The sequence below is a fragment of the Eptatretus burgeri genome, chromosome 1 (assembly GCF_056783735.1).
Source record: "Eptatretus burgeri isolate ZD-2024b chromosome 1, Ebu_testis_v1, whole genome shotgun sequence".
Taxonomy (NCBI): domain Eukaryota; kingdom Metazoa; phylum Chordata; class Myxini; order Myxiniformes; family Myxinidae; genus Eptatretus; species Eptatretus burgeri.
In genome coordinates this window covers 24,881,574-24,902,472 of record NC_140961.1, presented here as the reverse complement: position 1 = coordinate 24,902,472, position 20,899 = coordinate 24,881,574, and the positions used below count along the sequence as shown (strand labels likewise).

Sequence of the window (20,899 nt, the reverse complement as noted above, 5' to 3'; positions counted from 1 at the left end):
CACAGTCAACGTGTGGCCCTTAATGGAGTTCTCTCATCCCCTCTTCCAGTCCAGGCTGGAGTTCCTCAAGGCAGTGTTCTGGGTCCTGTTCCTTTTCTGGTTTTCATAAATGATCTCTCCAACTCTCTGGAAAATATTCTTTATCTCTTTGCTAATGAGTCCACCCTCTGTCATACCACCTGTCATCTCTCAGATCGGCAAGCAGCAGCCTCTTCACTCTCTGCAGATCTGGATAAAATCACAAGCTGATCCAATACGTGGAACGTCTTTCAATCCTGACAAATCAAACACTCTCATTATGTCTCTCCAAAAGGACCATCTGGAAACCACCCACCCCCCCCCCATCTACTTTCTCAACAATCCTCTTGAAGAAGTCCTTTCATTCAAGCTTCTGGGTCTCACTATGTGCCATGATCTTTCCTGGGAAGGCCACATTTCCAAGCTGACCTCCAAAGCCAGTCGCCGACTGGGCATCTGCTATGCCAAGTCCTTCCTTGGCATACCTGAGCTCCTGACCACATACAAAGCTTTTGTCTGCAGCTTGATGGAGTACTGCTCTCCCCTCTGGGTTAGTGCTCCCGCCTCTCACCTTTCTCGGCTTCACGCTGTGGAAACCAAGGCACTTAAGATCATTGGTATCTCCCGTGATGAGGCTGTGTCTTTGGGTCTCTCACTCTCTCACTTCAGTCAGGTCAGTGGTCTTTCAGTCTTCTACCATCCTCTCTCCAGCCTCGCCCCCCTGCGCTGTCTGAGATATGCCCCCCCCCATATTTTCGCAGCGTGCTCAAGGTCCACCAGCAATGCCCTTCTTGTAGAACTACCAAAATCAGGAATCACTGCTCATCTTCACTCTTTCATTCCTCTTTTTCCCCACCTTTGGAACAAACTCCCACATTCTCTTCAATCCCACTCTTCCCTCCAGGTCTTCAAAACAGCTGTTCACCACCATCTCTTATCTTCCCCCATCCAAAACCATGATCTTTTCTACCCCTGCTAATCCACCCCAAACCCACCTCCTTCAAATTACCTCCTTTCCTTCCTGAAAGTCCCTGTAAAGTCCCTGAAAGTCTTCCTCTTGAAGAAGTCTTTTCTTTCAAGCTTCTGGGTCTCACTATCTGCCATGACCTTTCCTGGGAAAGTCACATTTCCAACCTCGCCTCAAAAGCCAGTCGCCGACTGGGAATCCTCCGTCGTGCAAAGTCCTTCCTCGGCCCTTTTGAGCTCCTGACCACTTACAAAGCTTTTGTCCGTAGCCTGATGGAGTACTGCTCTCTCCACTGGGCTGCTGCTCCTGCCTCAAACCTTTCTCGGATTCACGCTGTCGAAACCAGGGCATTTAAGATCATCGGCATCTCCCGCAATGAAGCTGAGTCTTTGGGCCTCTCACTCAATCACCGCAGGTTGGTCGGTGGTCTTTCTGTCTTCTACCGACTCCTCTCCAGCCTTGCCCCCCCCCTGCTCTCTCTGCGATTTGTCCCCACCACATTTCCACAGGGCGCTCAAGGTCCGCCAACAACCCCCTTCTGGTAAAACTACCAAAATCACGAATCACTGCTCATTTTCACTCTTTCATTCCTCTTTTTTCCCGCCTTTGGAATAAACTTCCTCACTCTATTCTTTCCCATTCTTCCCTCCAGGCTTTCAAAACAGCTGTTCACCACCACCTCTTATCTCCCCCATCCAAATCCTCGATCTTTTCTACCCCCGATAATCCACCCAAGCCCACTTCCTTCAATTCCCCTGCTTTCCTTCCTGAAAGTCCCTGTAATGTCCATCTTCTATTCCCCATGTTCCCCGTCCCATCCCCATCCCTCTCCCTTCCACAGTTCACCTAATGTGTCTGTTCCCCACTGTTTTGTCCCTCCCACTCCCGCCCCTCTTGTCTCATGCCCCCTTGCTGTGAGTTGTATGTTCGCTCTCATACGAGCCTCGACCAAGGTATACAAAAAAAAAAAAAAGTGTCCATCTTTTTTACCCTGTGTACCCCACCCCATCCCTCTCCCTTCCACAGATCTCACGTCTCTGTTCCGCACTGTTTTTTTCCTTCCCTCTCCCACCCCCCCCTCCCCCTTGTCTCCTGCTTCCCTTGTACGTTCTGTGTGTTTGCTTTCATACGAGCCTCGACAGTGTATACATTTAACAACAACAACAACAACAACAACAACAACAACAACAACAACAACAAAAAAGACAGACAGAGGTGAAAGTGTAACCTCCATCCACCTTCACTGGTGCAGGTGATTATGTTAAAAACTCGTCTTACCAACTTCTCCAAAACGACTTGGTGTTTCTTTTCTGTAATCGCTCCAATAAATTATGTAATTTAATATTGGAGTGTTGATTTTTCGGAATTTTCAGTGGAACAACGAATGTGAACCGACCCATAAATTTAAACCAAAGTGTGTCTCTCAACGGAATCCTATTATCTCATCTCCCCGTCAAGGCTGGACTACCCCAAAGCAATGTTCTTGGCCCCCATCTTATTCCTAATCATCATCAATGATCGCTCTGACTCTGGAAAATCCTCTTTATCTATTTTCTGACGACTCCACACTCTGCCGTGATATCTCTCATCTTTCTGCAGCCTTCAAGGTCTATATCTCATGTTTTGTTTTTTTAAACCAAATTTTCACTGTGGTTGTGACATGTCAAGATATGACCAGATGTTGGGATCATTCCAACAGACCATTAACAAGTACACACTAACTCCCATTTGTCTCTGACTATTTTGAAAATGTCGCCCTGCCAGATGTCCGGCAACCTCCAACTGACAGGACCGACCATTTGGAAGTCCAACCCCGTCCCCATCTTCCCTCTTTTCCCCATCCACCAGTGTTCACAGATTTTCTTGTCAAGACAAAAGCAGGGAGAATGGTTGCAATCTTTCAGTGGACATAGATTTCCAATATAATAACCAAAACATAATGCAGCAATTGAAATTGGTTTGATTATTATTGAAATTTTAAAATTTATGTTTTAGTCTGGCACAAAAAAAAGAAGGCATAATGTGCATTTTAAGCTGTCAAGGCACATTTTGAAACGGTTCCCTTGAGTTGCTCTGGATGGGAAAATACACATAGCAAATTAGCCTGCCTGATGGAATGATTTGAAGCTGTCAAGTCGATATGAAGTAGCTAGGCAACACTATAACTGCTAGACAGTTAGTGACAGTGAATCACCCTGTCTGCCCTTTGGTATTTAACTCAACTGCTTTCAAAATTCTACTCGTATATCCATGCCAAAATGCATGAATTGATTATTCAGAGAGATGAAATATGTCATTGTTGAAAAGGTTAAGTGTATGAAAGAAAGGAGAAGGAAGGGTGAGAGGATTGAGAGAGGAGAGAGGATAGAGAGAGAGAGAGAGAGAGAGAGAGAGAGAGAGAGAGAGAGAGAGAGAGAGAGAGAGAGAGAGAGAGAGAGGAGAGAGAGAGGAGAGAGAGGAGGAGAGAGAGAGGAGGAGAGAGAGGAGGAGGAGGAGAGAGGAGGAGAGGGAGAGAGAGGATGGAGAGAGGATGGAGAGAGGGAGAGAGGGGGAGAAAGAGAGAGAGAGAGATAGAGATAGAGATAGAGATTTACATTTACATTACAACCAATATTCAATAATTAAAATGAAAAAGCTTAATAAGCATTTGGAATTGACTGATTCAACTGATTTAACAAGTACGTCAGTACGATTACAGATGATATTGCATGGGTTTTTGCACTGCAAGGTCCATGATGACACTACTCATTAAATTTACAGAGGCGTGACAGAAGTATATAGACACCATGATTTTAAAAGAATTTATTTATTGAACATTTGAAGTACATTTGATCCATTTTAATCCATACTCGAGTATTTTGTAGACTTGCTATTTGCAGATTTCAATGCTTTTACTCTTTCAGGCATTGAACTAACGAGTTCTGAAATTTTCTCTTGTGGGATTTCTGTCCAGGCTTCCCGCAAAAGGTTTAGCAATTCTGCCCGTGATGTTGGTTTCCTGGACTTTTTCCACACAGCTCGATCCAATGTGGCCCAGAGGTGTTCAATGGGATTCATGTCAGGAGACTGACTTGGCCATGGAAGTCACTTGATCCCATTTCTGTCCTGCCATTATTTGGTCTTTTTTGCAGTGTGGCATGGAGCTCCGTCGTCCATGAACAGTGTTGTTTTTGACCATTTGACCAGTGGAGAAGACTGAGACATCCATCCTCAAGGATAGAAATGTGTGCCGTCGTGTTGATGTTGCCACAAGCTCAGACCAACCAGCGCTCCAGATTGCTCCCCACACCATCACTGAAAAACCATCGTGTTTGACAGTTGGCTGCAATCGGTTCAAAGAAAACTCTTGATTGGGAAGTCTCCAGACCAATACGTGTCCACTGTCAGAAAATTGAGTAAATTGGGACTCATCTGAAAAAAATTCGTTTGACAAAACTCCAAGGGTCTGGTGGCCATGTCGTCAGCCCATTTCTTTCTCCTTTGAATGTTGACTGGTCTCAGAAGAGGTTTTCGCCGAGCTGCTCCCCCATAGTAGCCCAGTTGATGAAAATACCGTACGGCAGTTCTTGAGATAACCTAGACCTCCTCTGCAATATCTGCTGCCTTGCAACAGGGAGTTTTCTCAATGGACCGCTTGACAGCTCGAATACATCTTTCTGAGGGCCTAGATTGACCAGAACGGGAAGCTGTGGATTTCTTGCCTTTGCTAGTGAATTGCACAATCACCCGATTGACCGTAGAAAGCGGAATGCCAAGGTTCTGAGCTATTTGATGCTAGCTGATGCCACCTTCCGGATGGCAACAATTCGTCCTCTGAAAATCGGAAAGTTTGTGTGCTCCCTGGGTTCGAGGCATAGTTAATTATCATCCCAGACCCAGGAACTCGTTTCTGCAAATAAACAGTCGAATATTAGTTCAAATCACCGAGTAAAACTGCATTATACAGATTAAATGAAGAAATTTAAGGTGTCTATTTACTTCTGTCATGTCTTTGTATATTCCTCATTCAAAGGTTTGTCATAAGCACTGTCTGTTGTGTATGGTTAATGTGAACCTCTGATACAAAAAGGTTTCACGACCGCTTGGAAGAAGGCATCCAGCGTTAACTAAAAAATTCTCGAAAGCAAAGATGTGAATCGGATGAGCCTGGTTTAGCCTGGTGTTGGCTTTACAGTTAGGGTGGCTGGCTTAAGATCTCAGGGTCTTGAGTTCAAGCCCTTGTCGGGCTGTTGAATTAACACCAGGTTGGTTGATTTAGCTTGCCATCCTTCTGAGGTTGGTGAAATGAGTACCAGCTTGTTGGTTCCCATCGTGTGCTGCCTTTTTGGCTGCTGGTTGCATCATTGGTTTGGGCCGTGGCTATGCCGCTGAGCTTGTTGGTAATGGTGCATTGCATCAGGGGCCCAGCCATGCCCCTGGAAAATGATGCAGCCCCAGGATGCATATGGTACAAATAAATAAATGCCAATGTGATAGAATTAAAAGGAACTCTAATCAAGATGTTGGGAAGTTATGTCCTAAACATGAGACTTTTTGTCCTGCAAAGGTTGCCTCGAGCAAGTAATGTAGTAAAGCATTTCACTTAGCTGTTTGGATTTACCATTCGTTTTCTGCGTCAAACAAGAAGTGGCCAAACTATTATTCACAAAGAACTGTGTCGTAATTGTATTGGCAATCTTCATTCCCATAAGACTTTTTCTCGACTATTCATTTCCTGCTGTACACTCTGCGGCCACATCATGGATCAAGTTGCAATTTAGCAGTTTTCACTCAATAATGTTTGTCTCAACAAATTCATTGAAATTTACAATATATTTTATAGAAATTGATTTTTTTACTTGCGTTAATACTCAAGGGTTACATATTTCCATAAACCTCGCGGTACCTCAATTTAACAATGGCAGTTAATGTTCAGGTGGTGGCATGAACGACATGCATGTTGAGGGTTGTTTGGTGGTTGTGACAGCATGAACATGTTGAAGCTATCTAAATGTTTTGCTACATTGACTTAGCTTTTGTCACACTATATTAAGTAATTTGTGTCAAATTGTATTGTTATTGATAATCAGATTATCTAACAAACAATCAACATTTCTGGATTTTGGTCAGGAGTTGAGTATGGATGATGACCACTCACTTATGTGCCTGGAGATCGAAGACAGCCATAGGATTTGCACCGACACCAGTGGAATGAAGAAACAGTAAGTCTTTAACTATTTCAATAAATCAGTTTCTTTATCAAGTCCTCAATAAGTTTTTTAACCTGTCAGTATCCTTGAGTTGGGGAGTCACTCGATAGCTATTTGAAACGAGGTTTAACACACGAGTGACATCTCATTCATTTGTTTGGCGAAAGATACGTCTCTTTTCAGAACTGAATGTATCGGTCACAGAGTAGTGTTCACGTGACAACTAGTACGGTAATTTTGGTACGGCCACATCTGCACTCGCTAAGGAGCATTTCCATCTGCCTGATATTCCTATCGAAATCAACCTTGGCTCACAGCCAAATTAGATTGCAAAAGGCAGCAAAAATTGCGGCACATAGAATGCCCAATCCTCACGATACTACGTGGCATTGACCAGAGATTTTCTGCAAAATGAAGATGCCTCTTGCTGCATTTCAATCCAGTCGGTCTCTCATCCGAATGTGGCCCAACTGGCTTCAAGGATTTTTTTTTTTTTTTTTAGATGAGATCCTGATCTCGGCGGTGTAGTTGTTGTTGTGAAGGTAATGTTGAGGTAATATTAATTTTTTTAGATTAGATCCTGTTCTAGGCGGTGTAGTTGTCGTTGTGAAGGTAATGTTGAGGTAATATTATTTTTTTAAGATGAGATCCTGTTCTAGGTGGTGTAGTTGTCGTTGTGAAGGTAATGTTGAGGTAATATTAATTTTTTTAGATGAGATCCTGTTCTAGGCGGTGTAGTTGTCGTTGTGAAGGTAATGTTGAGGTCATATTAATTTTTTTTTAGATGAGATCCTGTTCTAGGTGGTGTAGTTGTCGTTGTGAAGGTAATGTTGAGGTAATATTAATTTTTTAAGATGAGATCCTGTTCTAGGTGGTGTAGTTGTCGTTGTGAAGGTAATGTTGAGGTAATATTAATTTTTTTAGATGAGATCCTGTTCTAGGCGGTGTAGTTGTCGTTGTGAAGGTAATGTTGAGGTAATATTAATTTTTTTTTAGATGAGATCCTGTTCTAGGCGGTGTAGTTGTCGTTGTGAAGGTAATGTTGAGGTAATATTAATTTTTTTAGATGAGATCCTGTTCTAGGTGGTGTAGTTGTCGTTGTGAAGGTAATGTTGAGGTAGTGTTAATTTTTTTAGATGAGATCCTGTTCTAGGCGGTGTAGTTGTTGTTGTGAAGGTAATGTTGAGGTAATATTAATGTTTTCAGATGAGATCCTGTTCTAAGCGGTGTAGTTGTCATTGTGAAGGTAATGTTGAGATAATATTAATTTTTTTAGATGAGATCCTGTTCTCGGCAGTGTAGTTGTCGTTGTGAAGGTAATGTTGAGGTAATATTAATTTTTTTAGATGAGATCCTGTTCTAGGCGGTGTAGTTGTTGTTGTGAAGGTAATGTTGAGGTAATATTAATTTTTTTAGATGAGATCCTGTTCTAGGTAGTGTAGTTGTTGTTGTGAAGGTAATGTTGAGGTAATATTAATTTTTTTAGATGAGATCCTGTTCTAGGTGGTGTAGTTGTCGTTGTGAAGGTAATGTTTGTGGTGTACTGATAGAAGATGCTTAGCACGCAGACACGAGCGGGGGAACAGTCGAGCCGGGCTGTGTTGCACAAGCGCGAGCGCGGGCGTACTTTGCCCGCGGCTCTCCTTTATTACGTATTCAGCACACTCACGAACCGGGTGACTACGCATCACTCCAACGCCTCAGCGGCGCGCACTCCTTATACCCCTGGCAGACACGATGACCACGACGACCCCTCCTCCCCTCATCATGCCCCGCCCTGCATGCCCGCAGGCTATACCACACTGTTGAGGTAATATTTATTTTTTTTGGATGAGATCCTGTTCTAGGTGGTGTAGTTGTCGTTGTGAAGGTAATGTTGAGGTAATATTAATTTTTTAGATGAGATCCTGTTCTAGGCGGTGTAGTTGCTGTTGTGAAGATAATGTTGAGGTAATATTCATTTTTTTTAGATGAGATCCTGTTCTAGGCGGTGTAGTTGTCGTTGTGAAGGTAATGTTGAGGTAGTATTCATTTTTTAGATGAGATCCTGTTCTAGGCGGTGTAGTTGTTGTTTTGAAGGTAATGTTGAGGTAATATTAATTTTTTAGATGAGATCCTGTTCTAGGCGGTGTAGTTGCTGTTGTGAAGGTAATGTTGAGGTAATATTCATTTTTTTAGATGAGATCCTGTTCTTGGCGGTGTAGTTGTCGTTGTGAAGGTAATGTTGAGGTAGTATTAATTTTTTTAGATGAGATCCTGTTCTAGGCGGTGTAGTTGTTGTTGTGAAGGTAATGTTGAGGTAATATTAATGTTTTCAGATGAGATCCTGTTCTAAGCGGTGTAGTTGTCATTGTGAAGGTAATGTTGAGATAATATTAATTTTTTAGATGAGATCCTGTTCTCGGCGGTGTAGTTGTCGTTGTGAAGGTAATGTTGAGGTAATATTAATTTTTTAGATGAGATCCTGTTCTAGGCGGTGTAGTTGTTGTTGTGAAGGTAATGTTGAGGTAATATTAATGTTTTTAGATGAGATCCTGTTCTAGGCGGTGTAGTTGTTGTTGTGAAGGTAATGTTGAGGTAATATTAATGTTTTCAGATGAGATCCTGTTCTAAGCGGTGTAGTTGTCATTGTGAAGGTAATGTTGAGATAATATTAATTTTTTAGATGAGATCCTGTTCTCGGCGGTGTAGTTGTCGTTGTGAAGGTAATGTTGAGGTAATATTAATTTTTTTAGATGAGATCCTGTTCTAGGCGGTGTAGTTGTTGTTGTGAAGGTAATGTTGAGGTAATATTAATTTTTTTAGATGAGATCCTGTTCTAGGTAGTGTAGTTGTTGTTGTGAAGGTAATGTTGAGGTAATATTAATTTTTTTAGATGAGATCCTGTTCTAGGTGGTGTAGTTGTCGTTGTGAAGGTAATGTTGAGGTAATATTTATTTTTTTTAGATGAGATCCTGTTCTAGGTGGTGTAGTTGTCGTTGTGAAGGTAATGTCGAGTTAATATTAATTTTTTAAGATGAGATCCTGTTCTAGGCGGTGTAGTTGTTGTTGTGAAGGTAATGTTGAGGTAATATGAATTTTTTTAGATGAGATCCTGTTCTAGGTGGTGTAGTTGTCCTTGTGAAGGTAATGTTGAGGTAATATTTATTTTTTTTAGATGAGATCCTGTTCTAGGTGGTGTAGTTGTCGTTGTGAAGGTAATGTTGAGGTAATATTAATTATTTTAGATGAGATCCTGTTCGAGGCGGTGTAGTTGTTGTTGTGAAGGTAATGTTGAGGTAATATTTATTTTCTTCATCGCAAAAAGACTGTTTAATTTGATATATTTAAGAAGCTAATGTAAGAAGAATTCTACGTTCGCTTCTCGGCTTTGCCTGTTCCATATTAACTATGGCCTCCATCCATGCATGCACAAACTAAAATACAGTACATATCATTAAACATCGAAAAACATTTCTTGTAAGACCTGTGATGGTCCACCCAAAGAGAGGTCCATACTGCCAAACAAACTTCTTAACAAGGCCTTCATTCGAAGCTTGATGGAGTCCTGCCCCTTTTGAGGCTGGAGCCCCTGCCACACACGATGCTCTTCTTGATGGTGTGGAAAGCAAGGCCATGAAAATCAATGGGATCTTCCATTCCGAAGCTGAGTGTCTAGGCCTGTAAATTTTGCATCGCAACCAGATTGGTGGCCTCTCTGTATTTTACCACCTCCATTTTGGTCTTGTACCCTCTGCTCGACTCGCTCTGTCTCTCCCAGGTTTCTGCAGGGCGCACAAGGTCTGCCATTATCCCTCTTCTTGTTAAACTCCAAAAATCCAGTTTCACTGCCAATTCCACTCATTTGTTCCTCTTTTCGCTCAGTGGAAACATCTTCTCTGCTCTGTTCAGTCTCATTCTTCCCTCCAAGGCTTCAAAACATCCGTTCACCATGACCTCACATCATCCCCCATTTATACTCATGATCTTTTCTCCCTCAAACGACCCCATTCCTAGCATTCCCTTTTTCCAAGTCATTGTAATTTCGTCCAGCCCTCTCCCTCACTTCTTTGCATTTGTTAGTTCAGGTCAGGCATGGGAACATGCACCGGAGCAGTGGGTCGCTGTGTCCACTTCCCACCGGTACTCCAGGGACCTCTGTCGAGCCATCCTCCAGGCAGATGCCTGGCCCATCCACATCTCTCTGAGAGGCTGATCAACCTGCTGCAACCATGAGGCATGTGGTCGGCCCATTGGCATCCTCCACTCACGAGGCTCCCTTGCTGAGAGAATCTGGTGAACAGGATCAGCATCAGGAAATCGAGCCACATGTCCATAAGTCACATCTGACACTCACGGACTATGCAGGTAACAAATCTCATTTGAGACACTCTCAGAAACCACTTGTTGGACACAAAGTCCGACCAGCGATAGCCAATGATTCTCCGAAGAGAACTGGTACCAAAGGAACCAAGTCTCTGTCTCAGATCCCTGGTTAGAGTCCAAGTCTCGCAACTGTAGAGCAAGACTGGAAGCACCAACGACCTGAAGACTCGAAATTTCATCCTCCTGCACAGATTATGACAGCACCACACCCCATGATCCAGTGAATCCATGACTCCACGAGCCCAACCCTGATGTCAATGGACCTCTGGCTCACAGCCAGAATGGACATGAAGGTCACTGCAGGTCAGGTATGGGAGCATGTGCCAGAACAGCGCGTCGCTGCGTCCACTTTCCGCCGGTACTCCAGGGGCCTCCGTCTGGCCATCCCCCAGGCAGATGCCAGGCCCATCCCCATCTCCTTGAGATGATGGTCAACCTGCTGCAACCATGAGGCACGTGGTCGGCCCACTGGCCTCCTCCACTCATGAGACTCCCTCGCTGAGAGAATCTGGTGAGCAGGATCAGCGTCAGGAAAACGAGCCACATGTCCATACAGCCGCAGCTGACGCTCACGGACTATGCAGGTAACAAATCTCATCCGAGTCTCTCTCAGCAACCGCTCGTTGGACACAAAATCCGACCAGCGATAGCCAAGGATTCTCCGAAGAGACCTGGTACCAAAGGAATTAAGTCTCCGTCTCAGATCCTTGGTCAAAGTCCAAGTCTCGCACCCATAGAGCAAGACTGGAAGTACCAAGGACCTGAAGACTCGGACTTTCGTCCTCCCGCACAGGTACCGGCAGCGCCACACCCCATGATCCAGTGAATCCATGACTCCCCAGGCCCGACCCAGACGTCTATTGACCTCCAGCTCACAACCTGCGGAGACATGAATATCACTGCCAAGGTAAGTGAATCTATCCACGACCTCAACATCCTCACCACAAACAGACACAGACAGGACAGCAGCATCCAAGATGTCACCGAAAGCCTGGATCTTTGTTTTGACCCAAGAAATCCGTAATCCCAACGGCTCCGACTCCTCATTCAGCACCTCGAGGGCCCCCAAGAGGATATCTAAAGTCTCCGCAAAGATGACTGCATCATCTGCAAAATCAAGGTCCGAGATCTTGACATTGCCAAACGATGCACCGCAACTTGATCTCTCCGACATCCTCCCAAAAATCCAGTCCATACAAGTGCTGAAAAGTGTGGGGGCAAGTACACATCCCTGACGAACTCCAGTAACAACTGGAAATAAGTCAGAGGCGGTACCACCACACTTCACAGCACTCTCAGTACCAGAGTAGAGTTCAGACATCAGATCGATCAGTTTCGGTGGCACCCCACGAAGACCAAGAATCCTCCAGAGGACATCCCGATTCACTGAATCGAACGCTTTACAGAGATCAACATAGGCTGCAAGCAGCCCCTGCCGAAACTCTCGTCTGCGTTCGGTGAGGACACGAAGTGCAAGGATACGGTCAATCGTTGACCTCTTTGGTGTAAAGCCTGACTGCTCTGGACGCTGGTGCTCAAGCAGATGGTGGCGAACCCTATCAAGAATTATCTGAGCAAAGACCTTGCCCGGCACTGAGAGCAGCGTCACCCCTCGGTAGTTGTTGCAGTCTTGGCGATCACCCTTCCCTTTCCAGAGAGGGACAACAAGGCCCCTCTTCCAGTCAGTTGGGATGATGCCTATGTTCCAGGCAGAGCACAAAACTGCATGCAACGACGCGAGTGCAGCATTTCCACCAGCCTTGAGAAGTTCGGCATGGATGCCACAGATCCCTGGAGCTTTGCCCCGTTTCAACTGGTTCACCGCAGCCCGTGTTTCCACAAGCGATGGTGGACCACAGTTGATTCGAGGGTCAGCAACAGGGATTGTAACACCCTTGACATCCAACTCGACAGCTGGGGGATCAGCCTGGTACAACCGCTCGAAGTAACCGGCCCAGCGGGCCTTCACTTCAGACTCCTCTGTCAAGAGCCTACCACTCTCTGCTCGAACTGCAGTGCTCCGAGGGATGGGCTTGGATGAACGTAATGCGCGAATTCCCCTGTAAGCGGGACGAGAATCACCTGTCCACAGGTGATGCTCTACCCCCTCACAGATTCCTCGCACATAGGCCTCCTTGTCCACCCTCAGTGCACGTACAGTTTTACGCCTCAGCTCCCTGAACAGCTCAGCTCTGCCATTCAGCCTGGCCCTGCGACTCTGGTCAATGGTATCCAGTGTCCCTTGAGAGACAAAATTCTTCTTCGCCCTTCGGTGAGTTCCAAGACATCCACCAGCAACATCAAGGACGGTGGTCTTGAAGGCACTCCACAACTCTTCAGGATTCCCAAAAGCACCCAGACCCCCCAAATCCCCATTCAGCTTGTTCGGAAACGCCTTAGCTACCCTCTCATCCTTGAGCTTTCCAACATCCAGCCGAGGCTGGGATGGTAACATTCTCCTGGATTTAAGCTGCAACTTCAGAGTTGCTACAACAAGCCTGTGGTCAGTGTTGAGGAACGGTGTGCTACTAAGGGTAGACCCTGCAGTTCTGGATCATCCTCCAGCGACCATCAATGAGCACATGGTCAATCTCCTTTGCCACACCACCGGTGTTGGAAGAGCACATCCAGTGATGAGCCTGTAGTTGCTGAAACCACGAACCGGCCACCCGACATTGAAGACTTCTTGCAAAGTCAAGGAACTTGGTGCTATTCTGGTTTATAGTTCCAGACCCGTTGGGACGAACACATATCTCATAATCATCCCGATCAGTTCCAGTCGATGCAATGAAATCTCTCAAGATGAGAAGAGTATCTCACCTCGGGCACTGATCAACCACAGATTCAAGCGTGGCATCGAATGCGTCCTTCATGATGTGATCACTCGCCTCAGTCGGAGCAAATACAAATACAGAGACCAGGTAAACGACACCCAACGATTGATTAATCCTTCGTCTCATAAAACACCCGTTCACCAGTGTTACCTCAATTATCATTGGAGTCAGCTTATTGGACACAGACACAGCAACCCCTTGGGTATGGTAACCATCAGAGTGACGAGACAAATAGTAAGTGTAACCACCCGCAATGATCTCGCCACTATCTAGCCTCCAAACCCCAGAAGTGCTGCAATACCGATGTTGAAACACTTGAGCTCAGATGATAACAGAGACAGGTGATCATCCTCTCTCGGGATGGGACATTCCAGGCACCCACCCAAAGGGACCGCCTCGGGTGAACCCAGGAGACCCCCTTCTGGGGGATCACACCTCAGCACCACCCTGACACACACCACACACCACTGCAATCTGACCCAGATGTTTACGCCGTGCTTTTCCTCCTATCATCAATGAATGGGAATGCCGAAGGCTTTACCCCAATCCCATCATCTGGTGAGCTTCCCTGCAAAGTGCAGCAGCAAAGTGTCTTCCACTTGATCTCATATCACTCTTACTTCTATTCTGGTGTTGGTGTTTCCCCTTTTCCATTTTGTTTTCTTCCATTCTGCTCCAGCTCTTCCATGACCCTCAATCATCGATACAAAAAGTATATATATATATATATATATATATATATATATATATATATATATATATATATATATATATATATATATATATATATATATATATATGTATATATATATATGTATATATATATATGTATATATATATATGTATATATATATATATATGTATATATATATATGTATTTATATATGTGTATATATATATATATATATATATATATATGTATATATATATATATGTATATATATATATATATATATATATATATATATATATATATATATATATATATATATATATATATATATATATATATATATATATATATTTGGGAATTCGATTGCACACAACATTCAGGTTCCTTTAGTCAGTTATGTCGATAAGTGCTTGTTCCCGAGATAGTTCACCTTCCATTGTTTAATGGGTAGAAATCGATTAAGTGAGCTGCGCGATTCAATTTAATAGTTAGGGAGCGATCATAACACAATGGAGACGCCCCTCCCCTCTTCTGCGAAGAGGAAGAAGAGCCCTCCCGTCCCGTGATTCATGACGTCAACAACTCCCTCCCACCCGTGGTTGAGCGGGGGATGGAGTACGAGGGCATGAGTCACGCCGGGAGCGGGGGAGGGGGCGGATAGGAATAAAAAAGGGATATTCTGCTTTGTTCGGGCTGGCTTTCAGTAGAGCTTCGGCTTCTGCTTTGGCTTGGCTTGGGTTAGGGAGGAGGCTTTTTGAAGGCTTTTTGAAGGCTTTCTGCTTTGGCTTGGCTTTTAGTAAGCTTTCTGCTTTGGAGGCTTTTTGGAGAGCTTTTTGCTTCGGCTGGCTCAGTGAGCTTTGGCTTCTGCTCGGCTCGGAGTTCTTGGTTCGTATTGAGAGAGGCTTTATTCATCGGAAGAGAGTTGAGCTGGTTGCTCAGCTCGGAGTTCTTGGTTAGTGGAGCTCTTTGTTCTCCGCTTGGTTCCCGGCTTGGTGCGACTCATCGGCCTCATCTTGGAGGTGGTTCTTCGAGATAGCGACGTATCGACGGGAAGGATCGGCGCCTCGTCTCACCAGCATGTTTTCGGAAGCGCGAGAGGATTCGCTGGAGCTCGGGAAGGATCGCGGCTTACGCCAATTGGATCCAGCTCACTCTTGTGGGAGCCCAGGTCTGAACAGCTTGAAGAGCACATGAGGTGGAGAGGTTCGAGATAACTTCTGGGTTTCAGCTCATCTGTCGCTCCGAGCTGGAGTCCGTTATTAAAGGCATCAGCCACCATTTCTTGGGTGTGTGTGTGTGCGTACGTGTGTACGTGGCCCGTCTAATAAGTAGAGAATTGTTAAGTGCTTTGTGTGCTGTTAATGATTGCATTGCATTTCGTAAAGTCTGTATAGTTCTGCTCTTACGTGCTTCCCTATTTCCCCATTATTATTAATAAATACCCCCATTGTTAAATGTTTTCAACTCGTCGCGTCGATTCTTTCATTGACTGAGCATTTCGTGTGTTGGTAGTTCGAAAGCCGTTGGTTTGCCGTAAAAGGGGGACATTCGGACCGACGGTTCTCGGCCATTAAGCCGCTCGGAATCGCGCATGGGACAGACTCGCTTAAGCGGCTTGTTCCGTACGAGTTCCGTCGAGGGTGGAATATCCTGGTAGTTGGATCACGTGGGTATTTAGGTACATTGAAGATTGACAATCGACCCTACCCCACGTGGTCTGCCCATTGGCGTATTTAAGTTCTTGCACAAGGACCCGTCGGCCTCGTAGTTATTCGGGCGACGATCTATATTCTGGGCGATCGGTCGGGCCGACTCGACTTGCGGCTCCGTCAGAGCGGACGGTTCGCGGCCGACGCACCGGCACCGTAACAATGAGTCATTCCATGTCAAATCATCAAAGAATCTGACGTCATCTCTCAGATTTTTGTAAAACTTTGGGAACCAATTGGGACCCATGAAAAACGGCAAGAACTCAAATATTTTTGCTAACAGCCTCTTAATTACTGAGATACAGACTAACGAACTTTGGACTAATGAGCACGACGTCGCGAATTCAAATGGCCATATCTCTAAAAGTATAACACCTAGAGAGCTGGTTTTGGTGTCATTTTAAAGGTATTTTCATGCCCTATGAATTTGTCTGGGCAACATTTTCCTACCTGCAACCACAAAAAGGTTATCACAAAATAGAAACTTCATCTGGTGAGCTTTTGTAATGTATTATACAATCAATAAGTGAGTTCAAGTACACAGTGTTCACTAACCTGACTTCGGCTTTCAATTTCCTCTTCAATGCAGCAACAGCAGCACTTGTTTCTTCCCCTCAGGCCCAGTTGAAAATGAAAGTATATGATACTTCAAAGCAATTGATGGTCGTTCCCTGTGTTCCCTGTCATGGCTCGGTTCGAATGATTGTATAATACATTACAAATGCTGATTTTCGAACCTATATGCCCTACGTACATGTACATTATTGCTCATATCTCAGAAACTATTGGAGTGCCCATCACAAAACTTATGTGGAAGCTTCTTGACATCATAAGGTACCTCTGGGATGAATTTGAGGAAATTTGAAGGATACATTTTTTGGGGATTCACGATTGAAGCTTATATTTTGTGATAACTTTTTTGTGGTTGGTGGTAGGAAAATGTTGCCCAGACAACTTCATAGGGCATGCAAATACCTTTAAAATGACACCAAAACCAGCTCTCTAGGTGTTATACTTTTAGAGATATGGCCATATGAATTCACGACGTCGTGCTAATTAGTCCAAAGTTCGTTAGTCTGTATCTCAATAAATTAAGAGGCTGTAAGCAAAAATATTTGAGTTCTTGCCGTTTTTCATGGGTCCCAATTGGTTCCCAAAGTTTTACAAAAATCTGAGAGATGACGGCAGATTCTTTGATGATTTGACATGGAATGACCCCAATATATATACAGGTCAGGTCAGGAATGGGAGCATGTGCCAGAGCAGCGTGTCGCTGCGTCCACTTTCCGCCGTACTCCAGGGGCCTCCGTCTGGCCATCCCCCAGGCAGATGCTTGGCCCATCTCCATCTCCTTGAGATGCCGATCACCTGCTGCAACCATGAGGCACGAGGTCGGCCCATTGGCCTCCTCCACTCACGAGACTCCCTCGCTAAGAGAATCTGGTGAGCAGGATCTGTGTCAGGAAAACAAACCACATGTCTATACAGCTGCAGCTGATGCTCACAGACTATGCAGGTAACAAATCTCATTTGAGTCTTTCTCAGCAACCACTCGTTGGACACAAAGTCCGACCAGCGATAGCCAAGGATTCTCCAAAGAGACCTGGTACCAAAGGAATTAAGTCTCCGTCTCAGATCCTTGGTCAGAGTCCAAGTCTCACATCCATAGAGTAAGACTTGAAGCACCAAGGACCTGAAGACCTGGACTTTCATCTTCCCGCACAGGTACTGGCAGCACCACACCCCATTATCCAATGAATCCATGACTCCCCAGGCCCGACACAGACGTCTATTGACCTCTGACTCACAGCCTGCAGAGCCATGAATATCACTGCCAAAGTAAGTGAATCTCTCCACGACCTCAACATCCTCACCACAAACAGGTACAGACAGGACAGCAGAATCCAAGATTGAAAGCCTGGATTTTAGTTTTGACCCAGGAAATCAGTAATTCCAGCGGCTCTGACTCCTCATTCAGCACCTCGAGGGCCCCTCGCCCTACATCACTCCTCCTCGCCGGGCCTCATATATATATACTCGTATTTCTGTGTATATATATATATATATATATATATATATATATATATATATATATATATATATATATATATATATATATATATATATATATATATCAGAGATTACATTTTATATAGTCAGGTTGAGAATCAAGCCCAGGACAGCCATCTCAAAGGTAAGTGCACAACCCTTGTGTTATCTTGTCAAGCTTCTTAAAATAGACTGCAACATAAAAACTGATGTTAATTTTCATTAAAAGTGATTCAACACAACATAGGTGTTCACAGAGAGCACCACTTCAATAGTAGAGCAGCAACCCCCATAAAACATTTATACATTTAAAAATTTTTAATGATGTAAAAGAACAAACAATTGTGATGTGTTTGTTAAGTATCAATAATTGAGGAGAAAGTGTGAGAGGGGGGAGAAGGTTCCCCCATTTTCACCATCCTGTTCTTGCTTCAACTACTCGGTTACTGTCTGTCTCGGTCTGTAACCAAACAATAAAGTTCATGTATTTCACTCTGCGGAATATGTAGCTTTAGTTCCCTTTGGAGTCAGTTTCTCATTCAATACATCAAAAACTCCTGTTCCTTCATCTGACCTCGACTCCCAACATGCAGTTTCCCAGTTCCCTTACCCTCATTCCAAACTCACCCTCAGGCAATGGTAGTTGGCCCCGCTGCACGAGCAAACATAACTGGAACAGTAACTGTGGACCGCTGTGCAGAACAGCAAGGAGTAGACGTAGTAGACTTACATCCGTGTACTCATATCGCAATGCCCTCAATCTCTTGCACTTTGCTGCCTCGGGTTGCTGCATTTCTTGCCTGGCACTAAGGGCCAAGTATGTGACTCGAAGATATCTGTCCGCCCAAGTATGTATCCAAAAGCAGTAGGGAGTGGGAGAAGAAAGGTGAATGGCTGGTTGGGAGCAGGAAAACAAAATCATCAAACTGACAAACTAACACGATGGCTCAAAGTTTGCGATAACATTGACAGTTTGAGCAGTCGTGAAAAAGGCAAATGACGGAGAAAAGAAAAAGCTTTGCTGAAGCATTTATCCTTCGTTTCAGAATATATGGAATCATTTTAAAATTCTGTGATGAAAATAAAAACTCAAATGATTGGAAAGTTTTTGTGATAAAAGATAATGTCAAGGTTGATATTGGATCACAAGATGGCTGAACATCTCTAAGCCTTTTAAATGTGCTATCGACATCATAATTGGTGAAATTAATGATTTGAGTGGTTAAAATGCATGTAGGCAAATGTAAAATAATTAAAGTGTATCAATGAAACATTAAAATTATTATAAGCCCCACCGGAAAATGAGCTTCCAGTCACTCAGAAACAAAACAAACAATGTAACAGGAGTAAGCAAGAATTGTAAAGAAACATGCACTAGTTTTGTTCAAGCAGTTTAATAGAATGTAACAAATTAAAAAGTGTTGTCAGATGCTGGAGTAATGATTCGCAATCCGAGGGATCTCCTTGTGTACAACTTCAAAGGGTGATACATCTTTTTTTTATTGAGATATACTACAGTGAGGCTATTCTAGTGAGCTCGTTCTTGAGAAGATTGGAGTTCTTGACATAATAATAATAATCATTGTATTTATATAGTGCTTTTTGCCTTTTATAGTGTTTGTGGGGTAGAGGGAGGAATTTCATAATCGGACTGCATAGGGTAGCATGGTCTGTGGACGAGTCGGAGACATATCAATGTAATTTAAGTGGGGAAAACTGTCAACTTAAGATTGTTACATGTCAGCGCATGGGGGTGGTGCTGTGTTAACGCAGTTGGGTTTAAGGCTAATTTCTCCCAGTATATGCCTGGTGTTGGCTTAATGGTTAGGGTGGCAGGCTTTGGTTCCTAGGGTCCTGAGTTCAAATCCTGTTTAGTTGTTAAATTAATACCAGGTGGGATTAACTCGGCCTGTCATCTTTCCGAGGTCAGCAAAATGAGTCCCAGCATGCTGGTTTCCTGTGTCGGAGTGATGAACCGTCCAGGATTGTGCCTAATAGCCAAGGAGACTGCTTAAGTAGTACCAACGCTCTGCAGAGAGTATGTTCCCAATCTCCTCCTCCTCCTCCTCCCAGTATGTAATTCCCTCCTGTGACCTTTTCATAAGTTTTTCCATTTACAAAACCGGAAATAAAAGAAGAACAACAACAGAGCCGAACTTTTCCAAGCATGCAAGAAACCCCAACTTCCGGGATTGGTACCGGCAAGCCATGCCCCCGAGGCTGATGATTGGTCGGCTGATGATTGGGTAATTAAACCCTTATTTATTAAAATAGCTTGCATCTGTCTATTCATTGTGGGTTCGAGTATAAACCCTTGTGCTTCCGTCTGCTATGCATCCTCGCCGCCCTCCATCCAGCATGCACCATAATCTCCAAGGAACTCGGCTGTTTGCTTCCAAGGGAAATCGTTCAGCTCTCCGTCCAGGTAGGTGTAAACCATCCCGTCCATGACAACTGGGTCGGGGTGATTAATTTCACCAACGTGGACATGATATCTGGTGTCAGGAGTGGGATATTCTTCGAACCACCCCCCCCCCTCCACACACACACACACACACACACACACACACACACACACACACACACACACACACACACACACACACACACCTTATTTAACAAGAAACAAGGTAAGATGAGTCTCACAAATATCATACTCAAACCATTGCAGAGATAGTTGCTATGGCAACGTAATTCAAGAAATTACTGCGGTGATCTAATCAGGTTGAGATGATGTCGTGAAGAATAGATATCTGCAATATGACAGCTAAATGTTCAACGGTTTTAAAAAGATTGCGTTCACAAAAGTACATGGATGGATATATAACACTGGTCAACAATTTTTTACTTTCTGAATGTTGTCTAGATTTCTACAAGTGAATTAGGGTATTCTGGCACTGCTGAATCAGGAAATGGCATCCGTTTCTCTCCATCAGGTCAGGTTTTTGTGCTAAGTTGATTTGAAAAAATCAGATCTTGTGACAAAATCAATTACATTTTTGTGGCATTATCAGCTGATTTTTGTCAACACATATCATCCTAAACATGTTTTTAAGAAAAAAAAAATGTTTTGCCAACAACATTTATTGATTACA

The 20,899-nt window shown here is 44.0% G+C and overlaps 1 protein-coding gene across 1 annotated transcript in view; it reads right to left on the bottom strand.

The window, feature by feature from the left end:
- Positions 1-20,899, bottom strand: part of LOC147034046 (XK-related protein 6-like) — a 104,542-nt gene that overhangs the window by 13,117 nt on the left and 70,526 nt on the right. Inside the window, exon 3 of the mRNA XM_085875638.1 lies at positions 18,432-18,640. Coding sequence (XP_085731764.1) covers positions 18,432-18,640 — 209 coding nt within the window. The remainder of the gene's footprint in view (positions 1-18,431; positions 18,641-20,899) is intronic.